Raw genomic sequence first — 20,794 nt, 5'->3', positions numbered from 1 at the left:
CAGTAAGTATAATATAAAATTTATCCAAAATCTCAAGCGCTTTCCCGCATGTCTCAGCTTAAGCTCAGAAGTTCAAAATTTATTTTGAGACAACATTCGTTAGATTTATAGAACTAAGTGTACAAAATTTCATAAATCTAATCTTCATACACTACTGACCATTAAAATTGCTACACCAAGAAGAAATTCAGATGATAAACGGGTATTCATTGGACAAATATATTATACTAGAACTGACATGTCATTACATTTTCACTCAATTTGGGTGTATAGATCCTGAGAAATCAGTACCCAGAACAACCACCTCTGGCCGTAATAACGGCCTTGATACGCCTGGGCATTGAGTCAAACAGAGCTTGGATGGCGTGTACAGGTACAGCTGCCCATGCAGCTTCAACACGATACCACAGTTCATCAAGAGTAGTGACTGGCGTATTGTGACGAGCCAGTTGCTCGGCGACTTTTGACCAGATGTTTTCAATTGCTGAGAGATTTGGAGAATGTGCTGGCCAGGGCAGCAGTCGAACATTTTCTGTATCCTGAAAGGTCAGTACAAGACCTGCAACATGCGGTCGTGCATTATCCTGCTGAAATGCAGGGTTTCGCAGGGATCGAAGGGTAGAGCCACGGGTCGTAACATATCTGAAATCTAACGTCCACTGTTCAAACCATCACGCCGAGTGATACGCCAGTATGACGATGACAAATACACGCTTCCAATGTGCATTCACCGCGATGTCGCCAAACACGGATGTGACCATCATGATGCTGTAAACAGAACCTGGATCATCTGAAAAAATGACGTTTTGCCATTCGTGCACCCAGGTTCGTCGTTGAGTACACCACCGCAGGTGCTCCAGTCTGCGATGGAGCGTCAAGGGTAACCACAGCCACGGTCTCCGAGCTGGTAGTCCATGCTGCTGCAAACGTCGTCGAACTGTTCTTGTAGATGGTTGTTGTCGTGCAAACGTCCCCATCTGTTGACTCAGGCATCGAGACGTGGCTGCACGATCCGTTACAGCCATGCAGATAAGATGCCTGTCATCTCGACTGCTAGTGATACGAGGCCGTTGGGATCCAGCACGGCGTTGCGTATTACCCTCCTGAACCCACCGATTCCGTATTCTGCTAACAGTCATTGGATCTCGACCTACGCGAGCAGCAATGTAGTGATACGATAAACCGCAATCGCGATAGGCTACAATTCGACCTTTATCAGAGTCGGAAATGTGATGGTACGCATTTCTCCTCCTTACACGAGGCATCACATCAACGTTTCACCAGGCAACGCCGGTCAACTGCTGTTTGTGTATGAGAAATCGGTTGGAAACTTTCCTCACGTCAGCGCGTTGTAGGTGTCGCCACCGGCGCCAACCTTGTATGAATGCTCTGAAAAGCTAATCATTTGCATATCACAGCATCTTCTTCCTGTCGGTTAAATTTCGCGTGTATAGCACGTTATCTTCATGGTGTAGCAATTTTAATGGCCAGTAGTGTAAATTGGACGATGTAAATAGTGAAAATTATCCTGGCAGCACGGTATATTCTATATGTAGAGGAACTCACCATTTCTAGTCGAAAATAATAATTAGTCCACATTAATTTCTAACCATAACCACATTAATCTTTCGCAGTGATAATAATTAGTCCACATTAATTTCTAACCATAACAGCATTAATCTTTCGCAGTAGTGTATACACAGCAACGAAACTTCTCGAACATCACTGAAGAAAAATTCTTTAGCATTTTGATCGAAAAAAACTGTTTTTTAATATCGTTCTTTCTAGCCTGGTGGAATGTCTCCTCCCTGCATTAGTTATGAAAGGAGGGAAACTCGGAAACAGTAGCTAACTCCGTAAACGAAATAAAATAATATTCACATTCTCTTCTAAGGCCGGCCCTTGTGGCCGAGCGGTTCTAGGCGCTTCAGTCTGGAACCGCGCGAGCGCTACGGTCGCAGGTTCGAATCCTGCCTCAGGCATGGATGTGTGTGATGTCCTTAGGTTAGTTAGGTTTAAGTAGTTCTAAGTTCTAGGGAACTGATGGCCTCAGATGTTAAGTCCCATTGTGCTCAGAGCCATTTGAACCATTTTTCTCTTCTAAATTATACTTTCGTTTCCTCAAATCCAGTGCTACTCAGTGCGGTCCATATAAACCCCAATTACTTTAATGAGTCATAGGACACATCTGCAATTTTCGGAGGTGACAGTACACAATAGGGAGACTACATACACACATACAAAGTACTCCCAGCAAATGTTGGAAGTTTACTCCACCAGCATCGATGCACAGCTGTACTCGTTACACCATATTCCGCGACGTTTTCGTCGTGTAGCAATTTTAACGGTCAGTAATGTAGATTCTGAGAAAAAGGTATATAAACTTCAAAAAACATAATTATCTGGAAATGCAATTTAAAGTTCAACCTAATGTTTTTTCTTATGTCAGTTCTTCAGACGGCCCCAGATTTGTACTCAGGGTCCTCTTTCCCGTCAAGTCTTCTATTCTGGTTTCTTGTTTTCTGCCTCCCTTCCTTGACCAAGTCTTCAACTGACATGTGAACTGCAGAAAGGCGCTGTAAATCTATTTTTGTCGAAATGTCTTGAGTGAAATTTCCTACCTAAAATCCCATTCTCTCTAATACCTTCATCCTCCCAACGGTCCCATCATTAAATACAAGCACTGCATCATACGTTGCAATTCTGACAACTGTAGGAGACGAAAATCTGTCCTTACGGCACCATTTCCGTACGAGTGAATTTAGAGACTCATTTGGATTCTGGGTTTTGCCATGAACATTCATTTTTAGAAGTTCGGGATCGGCCATGAACCTGTAATTGGGCTTGACGATTTGGAAGTGATGTAGTGGTTGTTATCCCTCTGAGCCTGTAGACAATGAAGGGTCGCTTCAAAAAGTGCGCGTGGCGGGAAGGTCGCGTCACACATTTAATTATTTTTCAGATACTTCGGATGCGCTTTCATCGTTGAAACTTTGGAAATTTATTGTCCATGAGCTCTACTAGTAAATAAAAAATAAACTGAAAACCGACCTTTTCGGTCAATTTCATGTACGTCCCCCTTTAAGCGAGGCTGTCAAGACGAAGCGTCGCAAGAAGCTATCCAAGAGGATATTTCTGCTCCACGACAACGCCACAGCGAAATCTGCACTGGACACTGCTTCTTTGGACTACCGTAATTCGCTTCTTCCAAATATTATTCTGACATGCCATCGAGTGACTTCTTCATCTTTCCTCGGATGAAGACACTATGACGTAAGAATAGCAGTGAGAGAAGCGTTCGATGACTTTGTCAGTAAAATTTTGTCGACCGATCTGGGTAAAAACTCTAAGAGGTTTTGGTCTTACATAAAATCAGTACGCGGCCAGCGACCAAACTGGCACACCTGAGAAAAGCACAGGACATTCCACATTCCCGTTCTCAAGAAGTGTCGTAGGACAAATGTACATAATTATAAGACTATATCGCTGACGTCAGTTTTTTGCTCAAGAATTATGACGTTTTTGGGGGACGAAAATCTTCTCTATTAAAATCAACATGGATTCCGCAAGAACAGATATTGCGAAACTCAACGCGCTCTGTTCCTCCATGAGATCCATAGCGCCGAGGACAACGGCACTCAGACACAGAGGATAGGCAAAATAATGTGAACAGCGGTAGTAATGGGATGGTTGTGTTTGACGGTCAACAGCGCAGGTAAGGCACGTGTCGCGCTGGACTCTGCGTATTCAATACGGACTAGGCAACAGCGCAGGTTGTTTACTTGTAGTGCACACTTCGTATTTGCATTATGAGGCCGAGGTCGACGTGCAATGAAAGACCTAATAGAGTTCCAAAGGGGACAGATTGTGGGGGGCCCGATTAGCTGGAGCATCAGCAACCAAAACAGCCACCTTATAGAATGTCTCAAGAGCAACTGTTTCAACAGTCGAGACAGCCTGCACAAAACAGGGAAAGACATCATCTTGTAAACGTGGCGCAAATCAAAACTAAATGACAGAGATCGTCGTACGCTAACACGAATTGTGTCAAAACAACACGAAACTAAGCCGGCTAATGTGACTGCAGAGCTCAATAGCTATCTTCGAGTCCCCATATCTATCAAAACTGTCCGCCGAGAACTCCATAAAGCGAATATTCATGGACGAGCTACTATAGCGAAACCATTAGTGACGACAACCAACGCAAAGAAGTGTAAACATGGTGTCTGGAGCATAAAACCTGGATGGCTGATCAGTAGAGCACGTCCTATGGTCCGACGAGTCAACGTTTTTGTTATTCCGAACATCGGCCCAGTTTACGTCTGGAGAACGCCAGAAGAAGCCTACATTTCTGATTGCTTGATTCCAACAGTTAACCATGGAGGTGGAATTGTGATGGTGTGGTCATGTTACAGCCAACGATTATGTGAACATTTTAGATGATCAGGTGCATCCATCATTCAAATGTTGTTCCCCAACAATGATGCCATATTTCAGGGCGATAATGCAGCCATTCACACAGCCAGGACAGTACAATTGTGGTATGAGGAGCATGTAACTGAACTGCAGTATCTTCCCTGGCCAGCACAGTCCCCGGACTTGAACATTATCGAACCCTTGCGGGCTGTATTGCAGCGCAGACTTCGGAGCAGATTTCCGCCTCCCTCGTCACTACAGGAGTTAGAAGAGGTTCTGATCGAAGAGTGGCATAACATGCCACTGGAGACTATACGATCATTATATCCCAGTATTCCAAGAAGAATCGCAGCTGTATTACGGTAAAATGGGGGTCTAACCTCTTATTAATAAACCATTCCCATGTAAGTACAGGTTTTCGCATTTTTTGCCTATCCCCTGTATGGCGTGTTCATCGACTTCCATAAGGCATTTGATACTGTCCCACACTGTCGTTTAGTGAACAAAATACGGGCTTACAGAGTATCGGACTATATTTGCGACTGGATTCAAGATTTTATTGCAGACAGAACTTAACACGTCGCTCTTAACGAAACAAAATCTACGCGTGTAAAGGTAATTTCCGGAGTACACCATGGAACTTGATAGGACGGTTGCTGTTTGCAATGTTCATAAATGATCTAGTAGAAAGCGTCGGAAGCTCTTTAATACTGTTCGCAGATGATGTGGTTATCCACAAGAAAGTAGCAACGCCAGAAGACAGTACTGATTTGCAAAATGACCTGCAGAGGTTTGATAAATTGTGCAGGTTCTGACAGTTGTTTCTGAGTATAAGTAAATCTAACATATTGCAATACATATCAAAAGAACTCCACTGCTGTACAACTACACTATTGACGACAAATTGATGGAAACAGTGTATGCTATAAAATACCTAGGAGTAACTATCCAGAGCGACCTTACATGGAACGATCACATAAAACAAATAGTAGGAAAAGCAGACCCTAGAGTGAGATTCATAGGAAGAATTTTAAGGAAGTGAATCTCATCCACGAAAGAAATGGCTTACAAGGCGCTTGCTCGACAGATTCTTCAGTACTGTTCATCAGTCTGGGACACTTACCAGGTAGGACTGATGGAAGAGGTAAAGAAGATCCAACGGCTAGCGGCACGTTTCGTCACTGAATCGTTTAGTCGGCGCGAGAGCGATACAGAGATGCTCAAAACATCAATGGCAGACGTTACAAGAGAGGTATTGTGCATGGCCGGCCGGGGTGACCAAGCGGTTAAAGGCGCTACAGTCTGGAACTGCGTGACCGCTACGGTCGCAGGTTCGAATCCTGCTTCGGGCATGGATGTGTGTGCTGTCCTTAGGTTAGTTAGGTTTAAGTAGTTCTAAGTTCTAGGGGACTGATGACCTTAGAGGTTAAGTCCCATAGTGCTCAGAGCCATTTGAACCATTTTTTGTTGTGCATGACAGAGAGGTTTACTATTGAAATTTCGAGTGAGCACTTTCCGGAAAGAGTGGGACAACATATTAGTTCTTCCCACACATATCGCATCGAATGGCCACGATGACAAAATTCGAGAAATTGGAGCTATACAGAGGCTTACCAACAATCATTCCTTCCAAGCGCCATTCTTGAGTGGAACAGGAAATGTGGATCACTTAGTGGCACCAGAAGAACCCTCCGTCGCACACCGTTAGGTGGCTTGCGGAGTATGATGCAGATGTAGATGTAGATATTGCGTGGCAGGCATTTCGAGAATGACAGCGAGGTGATTTTCGAATAGGTAAGTTTCCTAAACAGCCAAAATGTAGGCTTGTTCAACCAAGGTCTCTGCCAAGTCATCCTACGTTGGGAGAAATGTTTCGCAAAGAATGTTGAACGTGTAGAGAGGATTACACCACTGCCAAGTTTCCTAGAGGGAGTTTGATTTTTTTCAAGGTGGTAATTAAAACTTCGTGACTACCTGTCGTATAAATACGTACATCTTTATTATGCTGCGAAACTTTTTGTCGCTATACTTCTGCGCCAGTGTCGTAGTCCTAGTTGCCGACCACCAGCTTTACATTCACCGAAACGCTCCCCTGAACGACTGTAGTATGACTTGTAGAATCTTATCAAGCAAGACTAATCCCGCGACTTTAAATCTGGTAGTAATTCTGATGTTTTAAGCTATCAGCTCACTCCTGAAATGAGGGCTAGCAGTTGACTGAAACATCTCGCCAACACTATCTAGCATCAGCGCTTCCCTAATCCACGGCAGGCTAAACATAAAGTAACCCGAACAAGAGCCCTGTGCCCTGAGTGAATACGTATTCGTTTCCAGGCCTTGATTGGCGGGCCCAGCCTCTTCCGACTCAAACAGGGCTGGCGGTGCCGTCTCATGTCCAGTATCGGCAGCTGTTAGGAGGAACAATCAAAATATCATAGCAGATACGAATAAAAATTTGGCTACTGCTCCCCTAAGCATCAGTGAAAATCATCATGACTAATATTTTCAATTGTTGGGAGATTTTGTACTAATGTACTCAAGAGTAGTCTCATGTTTAAGTAGAAAAAATTATTTAGCATATCACAGTTTGGATTCCAGAAGGGTTACTCAACTGAGAATGCTATTTACACATCCATCCACCAAATATCACAAGCCTCAAATATTAAAATATAGCCAGTTGGTATTTTCTGTGGTCTTTCCAAGGCGTTTGATTACACAGACCATGTTATCCTCTTCTTGTTAGAAAAACTAAAGTTTTATGGAATTGATGGCTTTACAAACAACTGGTTTGACTCATACTTAACAAACAGAATGCAAAAAGTTGTGGTCAATATTTCAATGTTGGAAAGGTAGAAAATTTTAATTACTGGGAAGGAATCACAAAGAGCTGAGCCCACTACTGATCCTAATATAAGTGAATGACCTTCTACTCAACATTCAACTCGGAGAATTGGCACTTTTGCTGACGATACTAGTGTTATGATAAATTCCATCCAAAGAATTGTTAAGTTGCTGTCTGAAAATGGACTCTGCTCATATTTTGAGAAAACACACTGTATTCAGTTCTATGCAACAAATAGAATCATACCAACAACTGATGTAGCCATATGAACAAGAGTCAGTAAATATGGCAGAATGGTCCAAATTTTGGTGTGTACATGTTGATGAACACTTGAACTGAAAGAAGCTTCTTACCGAGTTTCTCAAACAATTAAGTTCAGCTACCTTCGCGCTTTGTACGATTTCTAGTCTTGGGAACAAATGAATCAACCTCCGGACATGTTTTTCATATTTACACTCAGCAATGACTTACGCAAAAATTTCTGGGGTAACTTATCACTTAGCAAGGAAGTTTGATTGCACAAAAACGAGCAGTAAGAATAATATGTTTACTCGCGGTCGTCATGTAGGTACCTGTTCAAGAAGTTGAGAATTTTAACTGCACCATCACAATACTATATTCGCTTGCCATACTTCTCTTCTCCTGGCTTTATTTTAAGGGAAGTGTGTTGAGACGGCCTCTGTCTTCTACGTGTGTAGGAACATACTGCGGCAGTAAGAGCCTACGGAATATCAGACCAGCTGTGTGGCTGGATTGAAGAGTTTTTAGCAAACAGAACACAGCGTGTTGTTCTCAATGGAGAGACGTCTACAGACGTTAAAGTGACCTCTGGCGTGCCACAGGGGAGTGTTATGGGACCATTGCTTTTCACAATATATATAAATGACCTAGTAGATAGTGTCGGAAGTTTCATGCGGCTTTTCGCGAATGATGCTGTAGTATACAGAGAAGTTGCAGTATTAGAATATTGCAGCGAAATGCAGGAAGATCTGCAGCGGATAGGCACTTGGTGCAGGGAGTGGCAACTGACCCTTAACATAGACAAATGTAATGTATTGCGAATACTTAGAATGAAGGATCATTTATTGTATGATTATATGATAGCGGAACAAACACTGGTAGCAGTTACTTCTGTAAAATATCTGGGAGTATGCGTACAGAACGATTTGAAGTGGAATGATCAAATAAAATTAATTGTTGGTTAGGCGGGTGCCAGGTAGATATTCATTGGGAAAGTCCTTAGAAAATGTCCATCAACAAAGGAGGTGGCTTACAAAACACTCGTTTGACCTATACTTGAGTATTGCTCATCAGTGTGGGATCTGTACCAGGTCGGGTTGACGGAGGAGATAGAGAAGATCCAAAGAAAAGCGGCGCGTTTCGTCACAGGGTTATTTGGTAAGCTTGATAGCGTTACGGTGATGTATAGTAAACTCAAGTGGCAGACTCTGCAAGAGAGGCGCTCTGCATCGCGGTGTAGCTTGTCCAGGTTTCGAGAGGGTGCGTTTCTGGATGAGGTATCAAATATATTGCTTCCCCCTACTTATACCTCCCGAGGAGATCACGAATGTAAAATTAGAAAGATTCGAGAGCGCACGGAGGCTTTCCGGCAGTCGTTCTTCCCGCGAACCATACGCGACTGGAACAAGAAAGGGAGGTAAGGACAGTGGCACGTAAAGTGCCCTCCGCCACACACCGTTGGGTGGCTTGCGGAGTATAAATGTAGATGTAGATGACAGTAATTCAATGCGTTAAATATTTGGGGTTCACAGGCGCCATGTAAACAAAAGACAACTGCAGCTTCCTTAGCTGTTGTATATGCTGTTCAGTTTGCTTCAGATAGCGTGTGTCAAACAGATACTCGTATGGATGCCACGCCAGCAACTGGCTACCTGCTTGGGTAAAGGAATACCGTTAACATCTCATTTCCTGGCCATACGTGCGTACTAGGCTTGTTCGCTATTGCACTGAGATCGGTTAGTTTCCGCTTGCGGGGGGGAGGGGGGGGCCTTTTAGTTCGGCCTGAAGTTGACGGGCTTGGCTTTACCTAATCCTCCTAAAGGGTGGTGGTTGGAGTCGATTAGGCTGACTTTAAGGGGTAGTAATTTTCTCCATGAAGGTCGGTGTTTGCAGAAAAAGTTGTTGAAGCCCTGTCAGAGAGCAGCACCTTACAGAAGCGCTGGAAGCAGCAGAAGGAAATGGCCAACTACACTTCCTACATACTTCTGACTGACTGGAATGCCTAAGCAGTAATAACATCGTGAAGCGTTTAGCGAGCTAGTGAAATCGAGGAGTCGCCCGTCGGCCCTCGTGGGATTAAGGTTGCAAGTATTGGCCAATCTGGGCTGAAGTTTGTCTTTTAAAGTGGTTATTGTTCTGAAAGTCTGGAGTCAGTGATCCTTCGTGATCAACGAGGTTACTTTTTAGGCAGGGAAGGCCTACAAAGCATTCCTGCGCGCGGGCGTCGAATTCTGCTTCGGCAATTTCTTGTTTTTCTCGGCGACTGTTGCGGATTAGTTAGCGCGGACTTCTTAGGTAGAAAAAGGTCTTCAGAGCAGAGCGTGGGGCCATTACTTAGCTGAAGGTGGTATTGGATAAAAGTGTCGCACTTGGCTATGGTTAACAGATACCAAATAGTATAAAATAAGAAAACACTTACTAATATTCTGAAAAATTATATATTTTTGGTCACGAACCGGCTTTATGCTTCTAAGGCCATCTTCAGGTGACAACGGAATGTAGCAAACACAGATAAACATTATGTGCGACTTACACAGATATTATTTGGACAGAGGATAAAAAAAATGACGTAAAGTGTTTTAAAAAATTTGTTTTCTACTCTTTTTAGTTAATTTAATTGTTACTATGTGGCAAAATAATGTAATGTTTTCCTATGTAAACACTGTACGCCAATTTCGTTCCTTCTGTACAAACAATATCTGTATAAGTCGCACATCGTTTTTATCTGTGTTTGCAATACATTTGTCACTTGAGGATGGCCTAAGAAGCCGAAAGCCGGTTCGTGACAAAGTGAATGTAATTTTGCAGAACATTAGGAAAGGCCTTCTTATTTATTATCCTGTTCTGCCAAACACCGTTGGAAAATTCAGCAAATGATAATCAAAACTATGACTGTCCCTCGTATCAGTGGGTTGCTTGGGTCATCTAGCGACGTACTACGGAACTGTGGCAGGGGGATTTCGGTGTGTACGAGGTTTCATAAATGTATCCGTAACCAGGCAAAAAATTTAGGAAACTTTATTTTTTTGAGGTAAAAATCTTTACATCTATCTCTCGTAGGTTTCTACTACCTCAGATCACGTAAGAAGAGTATCGCGTGGTCTGGGCTTCTACTTAGAATGTAACCTGCCTCCGTAACAGAGGTCCATAACTAACGCCTGTACGGTAGTACTCGATTCGGATGCAGCCAGTTCGAATCCTGGTAGCGGAAGTAATTTTCGGCAATAGTGTTTGGCCTTCAAGGGGATGGAGGTGGTGTGGTGTCGTCATCAACTTTTTGATCACCGGATTTTGCACCAGTGTTCTGGATTAAATTCCAAAGTGCTCTGCAGTGTCCCATGAAGTGAGAGCGTCTGACACTGTCGATGAATGATGATCCGTCCGTCGGATGGCGCCATTAAGCCCGGCGGTGCTCTTGGTGCTACCCGATAAAAGCAGGCTATGTGCTGGCACTCTTCCTTCTATTATCATACAACCGAACAAAACATCAGACGATCCACACACCTATTGCAGTCGCCTATACTGAATTGATGTATTTTACACACCCCACTGTATGGAGGAAGGAAATTGTTACCCATTAGGCGGTTGAACAACCCCTCAGGGTCTCCCAGCTAACGATGCCACACGACTCTTTCTTTTCTTTTCAAATTCACATTTTAGTAGTTTTTAACAATGTCTGATAACACGAGAAAAACATCACAAATTGAAGACACAATGTTACTCGAAGCTTATAGAACTCAGAATCATCTGGGATTTTCACTTGCAGCGAGAACATCGACAAAGGGCGAAATAGCTTTTAAACTTCGTGACAAATGACCTCGGGTACACTTGCTACGAGTCAATAATCACTACATACCCTAGCGTTCTTGAAACTTGTACTGAAATAACGTGTATGTCTACGTAGCGCGGTGGGATGTGAGTTCGTTTATCGGAGACCACAAATTCTTTTCGGAGGAGGGGGACATCATTGCCCCCCACCCCGCCACCATCGCTGGGAATGCACTTGCATACAAAGGAGGGCAGCGCAGGAGGTCACTGGAGTGAAAAAACTTGGCATTTACAGAAACATTTAACAGTCGTGGATGGAAACGTTTGAACGAAGGTGCTGATTATTGCGAAAAGTTTAATTATAAAATGTCATAGTTTTTCGCATAGTTAGCTTGGATCGGTTTTCAGCCTCATACAAATCTCTGCACACACTGTTCCCATGTTCTATACTTAAGTGCCACCAGCACACTGTTATTATAAAAGTAATTTCTAGTACGCACTGATGATTTGCTGAGTATATATTTAAAAGCGGTGCTACAGTTTTTTTTTTCTTTTTTGCTGCTTGTTCGAGAAAACTGATTTGTTTGACGTGGTATAATCGGTTTCGTGGTTAAAGGAAATCAGATTAATCCCATCTAAAAGCGTTGTCCAACTGTACTAACTTTCAGTAATACTACCCTGAATGAACTGAACGAAATGTCCGAGAATTCGTTTCCGTTTCTCCAGCAGTTAAGTTGGCAGAACAGGTTTTCTTACATACTTATTCTGTCTCTATTTATTTATATGACTGTCTTCGTCAATTCGTTCTCTAAACAGGCAATCTATTTATAGGCTGGCCGTTGTGGCCGAGCGGTTCTCGGCGCTTCAGTCTGGAACCGCGCGACCTCTACGGTCGCAGGTTCGAATCCTTCCTCGGGCTTGGATGTGTGTGGTGTCCTTAGGTTGGTTAGGCTTAAGTAGGTCTAAGTTCTAGGGGACGGATGACCTCAGATGTTAAGTCCCATAGTGCTCAGAGCCATTTGAACCAATCTATTTATAGTTTAAGTAGGTGCCCAGTGGCTTGGAGAACCTCTAATTTGGGTAAGGTTCTTTTTTCCAACTATGATGTGGGTTGAAACTACCTGAGAGATTGAAATAGTATGGCAGACCGGGAATCCAAACTGGAACCTTTGCATTTAGCGGACTCTTGCTCTACCGACTGAGCTATACAAGCACGACAACACTTGCTGGTGGAAGTCAAAGGTGCCAGGTTCAAATCAGGATCCGGAACGCAGTTTTTATTTGTCAGGAGGTTTGAAATCAGTGTACATTGCGTTGCAGAATAAAAATTAATTCTGAGTACGGTAGGCTATGTGAAAAAGGAAAAGATTCCAACTTCTCTTTGCAACTCAGCAAGTTGTTCAACGTGTCGGTCGTATAGTAGGATAGCTGAATTCAGAAACAACCACTTCATGATCAAGTGATGGCATTTCTCTATACTAGGAAAGTGCAGAAAAAAGCCTTCCCTAGCGTAAAGCAGAAACAGCAAAATCATCGAACTGTACGACAAGTTACTCGATTATTATTTAATCAGAACTTCTATGACACTCCCACTGAGTAACGGCTTGTCTCTGACGAATTCTTGGCTTTACGAAGCGACATTCAATGCAAATTGGGTTTGCATTCTTTCCGCTGCAGTAATCTACTGTTGTCCTTTCCTGTCCATCCTCAATCACATAAGCTGCATTACGCATACAACCAAAATTTAAAACCGTGGCATAATTTTCATTTATGATATCATGGCATCAATAGATACAATTTGGCAGCAAATACTAGGGCGTGCTGAAAGGTAATGCCTTCGATTTTTTTGTATGAAAACTCCTAAAGCTTTTTAAACAGAACAAACGTTATCAACGTTTTACAACTTGATTCTTCATGTCAACATATTTTCAGCTCTCTGCTGCTAGATGACTCCGAACTGTAGCGTGGGACATGGGGGTGTGGAACGTTGCGTGAGAAGCAGCGTACTGTAATCGAGTTTCGAATTCGGAGAGTTCTCCCACCCATGAAGTACTCCAGCTTCAGAACGACAATGTCAGAGCACACGCGAGCGTTGCCATATCTGCAACAATCCGACGCCTTGGGTTCACTGTCTTCGATCATCCTCCATGGAGTCCCGAGTCGGCCCTGTCCAATTTTCATGTTTCCGAGACTTAAAGAACACCTTCGAGGACTTCATTTTGATAGCGCTGAAGCGGTGCAACCAGAGGTGAGGCTGTGCCTCCGTCAATAAAGTCAAACATTCTACAGCGACGGTATCAAAAAACTGGTCTCTCGTTGAAAGAAATGTGTTCGTCGCTAGGGTGACTCTGTTGAGGAATAAATACGTAGATATGAAAATGAAGATGTAGAATGTTAATAACGTTTGTTTCATTTAAAAAGCTTCAACAGTTTTTTACGTAAAACTATCGGAGGCGTTACACTTCAGCACGACCTCGTAGTTTGTGAGTGCGATTTCGTGCATAGATCTTTACCACAAAGATACAATACGGTCTCTGTTACATTTAGTGAATTCATTATAGTCGTTCACAATAAAAATCGCCTTGTTTTCTCAGATCATAACAAAAACATTATTTCGAGACAGTTTTGATGTTTCACATAGATGGGTGGAATGAGTGGTGGTTGCGACCTCACATAAAGCTAATCTAAACTGTTATAAATTGACGGTCGAATGCATACAGCAGTAAGTGCTTCTAAACGCGAAGACTGGTTTAACCATCACCGCGCTTTACTAGACACGACCCTACTGGAGCTGGCATGCCCCATCGGTGAATCGGCTCGACCAGTAAGCTACTTTAGTACCTTGGATGTATAAAAAGCTATAGAGTGCCGTTAGAAAGTATATATTTCCACTAAAATAAATAAATTTCCGCTATGCCTGCCATACTCGTCGCGAGAGAATTCAGCAACTGTGTTAATATTTTAAAAAAAATTACGTACCGGCTATTTTCCCGTCAAAACTGCATATTTTTTACAGTATAAGTAGATCACACTCGATCATCATCAGATCTATGTAAATAAGTAAACAACCCTTCGTATCTATATTGGAACTACACATCAGACAGTATTCTTATGTCTGTTTCCGATGCAGACACGATGGGTTACTTAGGAACGTACATACATCTGAAGATGACCCAGTGTGACCGAAACTAGTGATAATGTTAAGAATTTCCAACAGAGACGTGAAAATAAAATAGTACACATTAAAAAACAAATTCGAGTCAATACCTCGGTCGATACAAGAGATAATTAGATTAAACATGCAACAAAATTATGTGCCCCTTTGTGTACTGTCTGTCAGATGCAGAGAACCTCGTTTCATATTCTGAACGGCTCACGAAATTAAAGGCGTACAATTTTTAGGTAACTCGTCGTGTATATATAGATGTAGATAAGATTTGTAGCAAGTAAAAAATAAGCCAGACTTAAAAAAATATATATTTATTAATTTAGTTTCTTATAAACGTCCTTGTTTTTCTTTTTTTGGCAAATCAAGCGCCCATTTGAAACCTCCGGCCGTCTTTCTGAGGCAAACAGAAGTACTCGTCGTAGACTAAACGTCGAATATTGTTATTTAAATCCACAACAAGTTCATAATCACGAAGTTGCGCTTTCAGAGGATCGTTCTGGCATGACCATCTACGACACATACTAAAGAAAGTTATTTTTTATTTGATAATTACAGATAGAATATTTGTGGAACAATTTATTGACTGAAATTCGTAAGGTATTCTATTGCAAAGTGCGCTCCAAACAGCACAACCTTCAAATAAATGCCGGCCGGTGTGGCCGAGCGGTTCTAGGCGCTTCAGTATGGAACCACGTGACCGCTACGGTGGCAGGTTCGAATCCTGTGTGATGTCCTTAGGTTGGTTAGATTTAAGTAGTTCTAAGTTCTAGGGGACTGATGACTTCAGATGTTAAGTCCCATAGTGCTCAGAGCCTTTTTTTTTTTTTCAAATAAATATTACCATTTTGTATGCCTCAGGGCCTGCAGCGTAAGGGATATCGACATTTTATATATATTATTACACGAAGATCCTGCTATTTTTTGAAATTTTATTTAAGAGTTGTACAGTTAGGCGATAAGCTTACTTCGGCTGCATTGTCATTTTCAAGCGATTTCCATATCCCATTGTTGACGTTGTAGCTGTCAAATATTTCTGTGTATTGTATTTGTAGCGCAGAATAAGCTGTTTTTTCCTATATTTACTTTTTTCTCAACTTGACATAAGTAAAGCTGTCAAATTGATAGAATAGGAAAATTTCAACAAAATTACTCAAAGACAACATCTACACTTGAGAAAAAAAATATATAGACTAAAGCAACTTAATCTGCACCACAAATACAATCGGCAGAAAATTTGACATCTACAGCGTCAACGATAAGATATGGAAATTGCTTGGAAATGGCATGCAGCGGAAATAAGCTTATCGTCTAACACTACAACTCGTGAATAAAGTTCAAAAAATAGCAGCGTCCTGTTATAATAATGTATATAAAAAATCTTAACAAAATATTACCATCTTCAACTTCAATAATAAAGCCATGTTAAGAAATACTTTCTTACGGCAGTCTGATGCCAAGCACATAAAGTATAATGTTCTTAATCAGAGCATAGAAACTCGTAATTTGCATATCGGAGGGCATCTGTAACAAAGCAACCACTCTTACCTCGACACTGGTAATATTTATTTTAAAACTGTGCGTTCTCGATTGTTGTTTTAATATAATATACCTCGGATTACTATTATTACATGAGTTCGTGTCTCAGCAGATATATGACAGAACCCCACCCTAAGGTTCGAGGTTTCTCCCCGTGGGCAGTGCTAGGAACTATTTCCGTTGCCCTAGCTTCAGGCGCGGATCCAGGGTTCGGTATTAGTTTTTCACCGCTTAAACATAATTTGCCGTAGCCTCCACACATAACGTGCCACAGGTGACTGTGAGTTTAATAATAATAACAATATAATACTTAATGTGTTTGATATAATGGTAATATTTTTTTACACCACGGTTAGAGCAGATCTTTTGGTTTTGGGATCCCCTGTTAGATCCACACCTGCCACTTAGTGCTCTTTGAGTGTGGAAATGCACCGGTAGAAATGTATGCAGTGCACCAGTGACTCACCAGCCCATTGGCCGAACTTGCGGACGAGGTCCACGGAGTCGGGGCGCAGCCACAGCCAGAGTGCGGGCAGAGCGGTGCAGGCCAGCGCGGCCACCACCCAGGCCAGCAGCACGCAGCCCAGGCCAGCCAGCAGCCACAGCAACGTCTCCATGGCGACTGAGGCGCGCGCCCGCCGCGACCGCTTTCCTGGCCAGCCGTCTAAAAGTGGGGGACCGGGGGGGGGGGGGGGGGCGCCATCGGCTCTCACATCACGTTGCTGCATGTTAGATACCTAGGCTACCTGAAAAGTTCTCGGCCTTTGCGTAGAGATCTGCATCTACATCTACGTACATACTCCGCAGCCACCGTGCGGTGCGCGGCGAGGGCACACTGTACAACTCCGAGTCATTTACTTTTCAGTTCCACTCTCACAAATAGAGCAATGGAAAAACGACTGACTATATGCCTCCGTATGAGTCCTAATTCCTCGTTTTTTATCTTACGCGAAATATACACTGAAGCGCCAAAGAAACTGGTATAGGCATGTTGTTGTTGTTGTTGTGGTCTTCAGTCCTGAGACTGGTTTGATGCAGCTCTCCATGCTACTCTATCCTGTGCAAGTTTTTTCATCTCCCAGTACCTACTGCAACCTACATCCTTCTGAATCTGCTTAGTGTATTCATCTCTTGGTCTCCCTCTACGATTTTTACCCTCCACGCTGCCCTCCAATACTAAATTGGTGATCCCTTGATGCCTCAGAACATGTCCTACCAACCGATCCCTTCTTCTTGTCAAGTTGTGCCACTAACTCCTCCCCAATTCTATTCAATACCTCCTCATTAGTTATGTAATCTTCAGCATTCTTCTGTAGCACCACATTTCGAAAGCTTCTATTCTCTTCTTGTCTAAACTATTTATCGTCCACGTTTCACTTCGATACATGGCTACACGCCATACAAATACTTTCAGAAACGACTTCCTGACACTTAAATCAATGCTCAATGTTAACAAATTTCTCTTCTTCAGAAACGCTTTCCTTGCCATTGCCAGTCTACATTTTCTATCCTCTCTACTTCGATCATCATCAGTCATTTTGCTCCCAAAATAGCAAAACTCCTTTACTACTTTAAGTGTCTCATTTCCTAATCTAATTCCCTCAGCATCACCCGACTTAAGTCAACTACATTCCATTATCCTCGTTTTGCTTTTGTTGATGTTCATCTTATACCCTCCTTTCAAGACACTGTCCATTCCGTTCAACTGCTCTTCCAAGTCCTTTGCTGTCTCTGACAGAATTACAATGTCATCGGCGAACGTCGAAGTTTTTATTTCTTCTCCATGGATTTTAATACCTACTCCGAACTTTTCTTTTGTTTCTTTTTTTGTTGCTCAATATACAAATTGAATAACATCGGGGATAGGCTACAAACCTGTCTCACTCCCTTCCCAACCACTGCTTCCCTTTCATACCCCTCGACTCTTATAACTGACATCTGGTTTCTGTACAAATTGTAAATAGCTTTTCGCTCCCTGTATTTTACCCCTGCCACCTTTAGAATTTGAAAGAGAGTACTCCATTCAACATTGTCAAAAGCTTTCTCTAAGTACACAAATGCTAGAAATGTAGGTTTGCCTTTCCTTAATCTATTTTCTAAGATAAGTCGTAGGGTCAGTATTGCCTCACGTGTTCCAACATTTCTGCGGAATCCAAACCGATCTTCGCCGAGGTCGGCTTCTACCAGTTTTTCCATTCGTCTGTAAAGAATTCGCGTTAGTAGTTTGCAGCTGTGACTTATTAAACTGATAGTTCGGTAATTTTCACATCTGTCAACACCTGCTTTCTTTGGGATTGGAATTATTATATTCTTCTTGAAGTCTGAGGGTATTTCGCCTTTCTCATACATCTTGCTCACCAGATGGTAGAGTTTTGTCGGGACTGGCTCTCCCAAGTAGTTCTGATGGGATGTTGTCTACTCCAGGGGCCTTGTTTCGACTCAGGTCTTTCAGTGCTCTGTCAAACTCTTCACGCAGTATCGTATCTCCCATTTCATCTTCACCTACCTCCTCTTCCATTTCCATAATATTGTCCTCAAGTACATCGCCCTTGTATAGACCTTCTATATACTCCTTCCACCTTTCTGCTTTCCCTTCTTTGCTTAGAAGTGGGTTTCCATCTGAGCTCTTGATATTCGTGCAAGTAGTTCTCCTTTCTCCAAAGGTCTCTTTAATTTTCCTGTAGGCAGTATCTATCTTACCCCTTGTGAGATAAGCATCTACATTCGTCCTCTAGCCATCCGTGCTTAGCCATTTTGCACTTCCTGTCGATATCATTTTTGAGACGTTTGTATTCCTTTTTGCCTGCTTCATTTACTGCATTTTTATATTTTCTCCTTTCATCAATTAAATTCAAAATTTCTTCTGTTACCCAAGGGTTTCTACTAGCCCTCGTCTTTTTACCTATTTGATCCTCTGCTGCCTTCACTATTTCATCCCTCAAAGCTACCCATTCTTCTTCTAAAAATGGTTCAAATGGCTCTGAGCACTATGGGACTTAACATCTGTGGTTATCAGTCCCCTACAACTTAGAACAACTTAAACCTAACTAACCTAAGGACATCACACACATCCATGCCCGAGGCAGGATTCGAACCTCCGACCGTAGTAGTCGCGCGGTTCCGGACTGAGCGCCTGAACCGCTAGACCACCGCGGCCGGCCATTCTTCTTCTACTGTATTTCTTTCCCCCATTCCTGTCAATTGTTCCCTTATGCTCTCCCTGAAACTCTGTACAACCTCTGGTTCTTTCAGTTTATCCAGGCCTCATCTCCTTAAATTCCCACCTTTTTGCAGTTTCTTCAGTTTTAATCTACAGTTCATAGGCATGCTTATTCAAATACAGAGACATGTAAACAGGAAGAGCACGGCGCTGCGGTTGGCAACGCCTATATAAGACAGCAAGTGTCTGGCGCAGTTGTCACATCGGTTACTGCTGCTACAATGGCAGGTTATCAAGATTTAAGTGAGTTTGAACATGGTGTTATAGTCGACGCACGAGTGATGGGACACAGCATCTACGAGGTGTCGATGTAGTGGGAATTTTCCCGTACGACCATTTCACGAGTGTACTGTGAATATCAGGAATCCGGTAAAACATCAAATCTCCGACATCGCTGCGGCCGGAAAAGGATCCTGCAAGAATGGGACCAACGACGACTGAAGAGGATCGTTCAACGTGACAGAAGTGCAACCATTCCGCAAAAATGCTGCAGATTTCACTGCTGGGCCATCAACAAGTGTCAGGGTGCGAACCATTCAGCGAAACATTACCGATATGTGGTTTCAGAGCCGAAGGCCCACTCGTGTACCCTTGATGAGTGCACGATGTAATATTTCTGGCTTAGTCAGCCATCATATTAGGCTCCAAGAAGCTGTTCCCAGAGCAGTGGAGATGCAAGAAGTATATAGATGACGAAATGTGGTGTGAGGTACCTGTGACAGTTGTTAGATTCGGTACCATTCCCGTGAGAAAGACCGCCTGCATAATGCTACTGCTCTGTGATTGGCTGCTGTGATCGGAACAAGGGCGTCAAAACGTTAAAGTATAGTTATTATTATCAGTTAAACTACTCAATGGAATGACTTCACTTTTTAATATAAATATCTCTCAACAGCTGACTATCAGTCAGTCATTTTAGAATTATTAAAAACAATTTAAATCAAAAACAAAAGACTGACGAAATTACAGACGAAGCACTTCGGAATCGTTCGGGTCACGCCTTTTTTGGTACGGCCCGCGAAGTGTTTCGGGCTGTTCGTCACTCTGGATTAGGCAGTCGAGAAGAACAGACATGTTGTCTGTCATAGGATGTGTTTCCAATTTTTATTTAAGTTCCTGTTCGTCACTCTAGATTAGGCAGTCGAGATGTACAGTCATGTTGTCTGTGGCAGGATGTGTTTGCCAGTATTCAGTATTAAAAGATTCATCCCGGTAGTCATGAGGCACAGACACGTGCCACAAATAGTGTAAAGATACATTTTCGTAAACATTGTGTTTGATCATGTACTTTGCTGTATCAGAAGGTGTTGTATTAAGGTCATGTAGTCTTCTCGTGTGGCTATATTAAAATACGCGAGTGGCATCCCAAAGAAGTGATACATTATTTCAGAACAGAACCTCGCTAAAATCAGTTTCAGCCTCAAGATACAGAACCTACGACCTGCGTGCTGTTTTCTGCGCTGGGGACGTTAACTTGAAGGCAGCAGGTTAGTGAACTATAAAAGAACCTTCGTATTCGACACAGTGCAGTTCAAATGGTTCAAATGGCTCTGAGCACTATGGAACTCAACTGCTGAGGTCATTAGTCCCCTAGAACTTAGAA

At 42.6% G+C, this 20,794-nt stretch overlaps 1 protein-coding gene across 1 annotated transcript in view; it reads right to left on the bottom strand.

Annotated features, from left to right (window-relative positions):
- LOC124722397 (inactive hydroxysteroid dehydrogenase-like protein 1) overlaps positions 1 to 16,588 on the bottom strand; it is a 143,545-nt gene extending 126,957 nt beyond the window's left edge. Inside the window, exon 1 of the mRNA XM_047247568.1 lies at positions 16,438 to 16,588. Coding sequence (XP_047103524.1) covers positions 16,438 to 16,588 — 151 coding nt within the window. The remainder of the gene's footprint in view (positions 1 to 16,437) is intronic.
- Between the last annotated feature and the right edge of the window lie 4,206 nt (positions 16,589 to 20,794).

This window comes from Schistocerca piceifrons, chromosome X, assembly GCF_021461385.2.
Source record: "Schistocerca piceifrons isolate TAMUIC-IGC-003096 chromosome X, iqSchPice1.1, whole genome shotgun sequence".
In the NCBI taxonomy this organism is placed as follows: domain Eukaryota; kingdom Metazoa; phylum Arthropoda; class Insecta; order Orthoptera; family Acrididae; genus Schistocerca; species Schistocerca piceifrons.
This window is presented reverse-complemented; position numbering and strand designations above follow the sequence as displayed.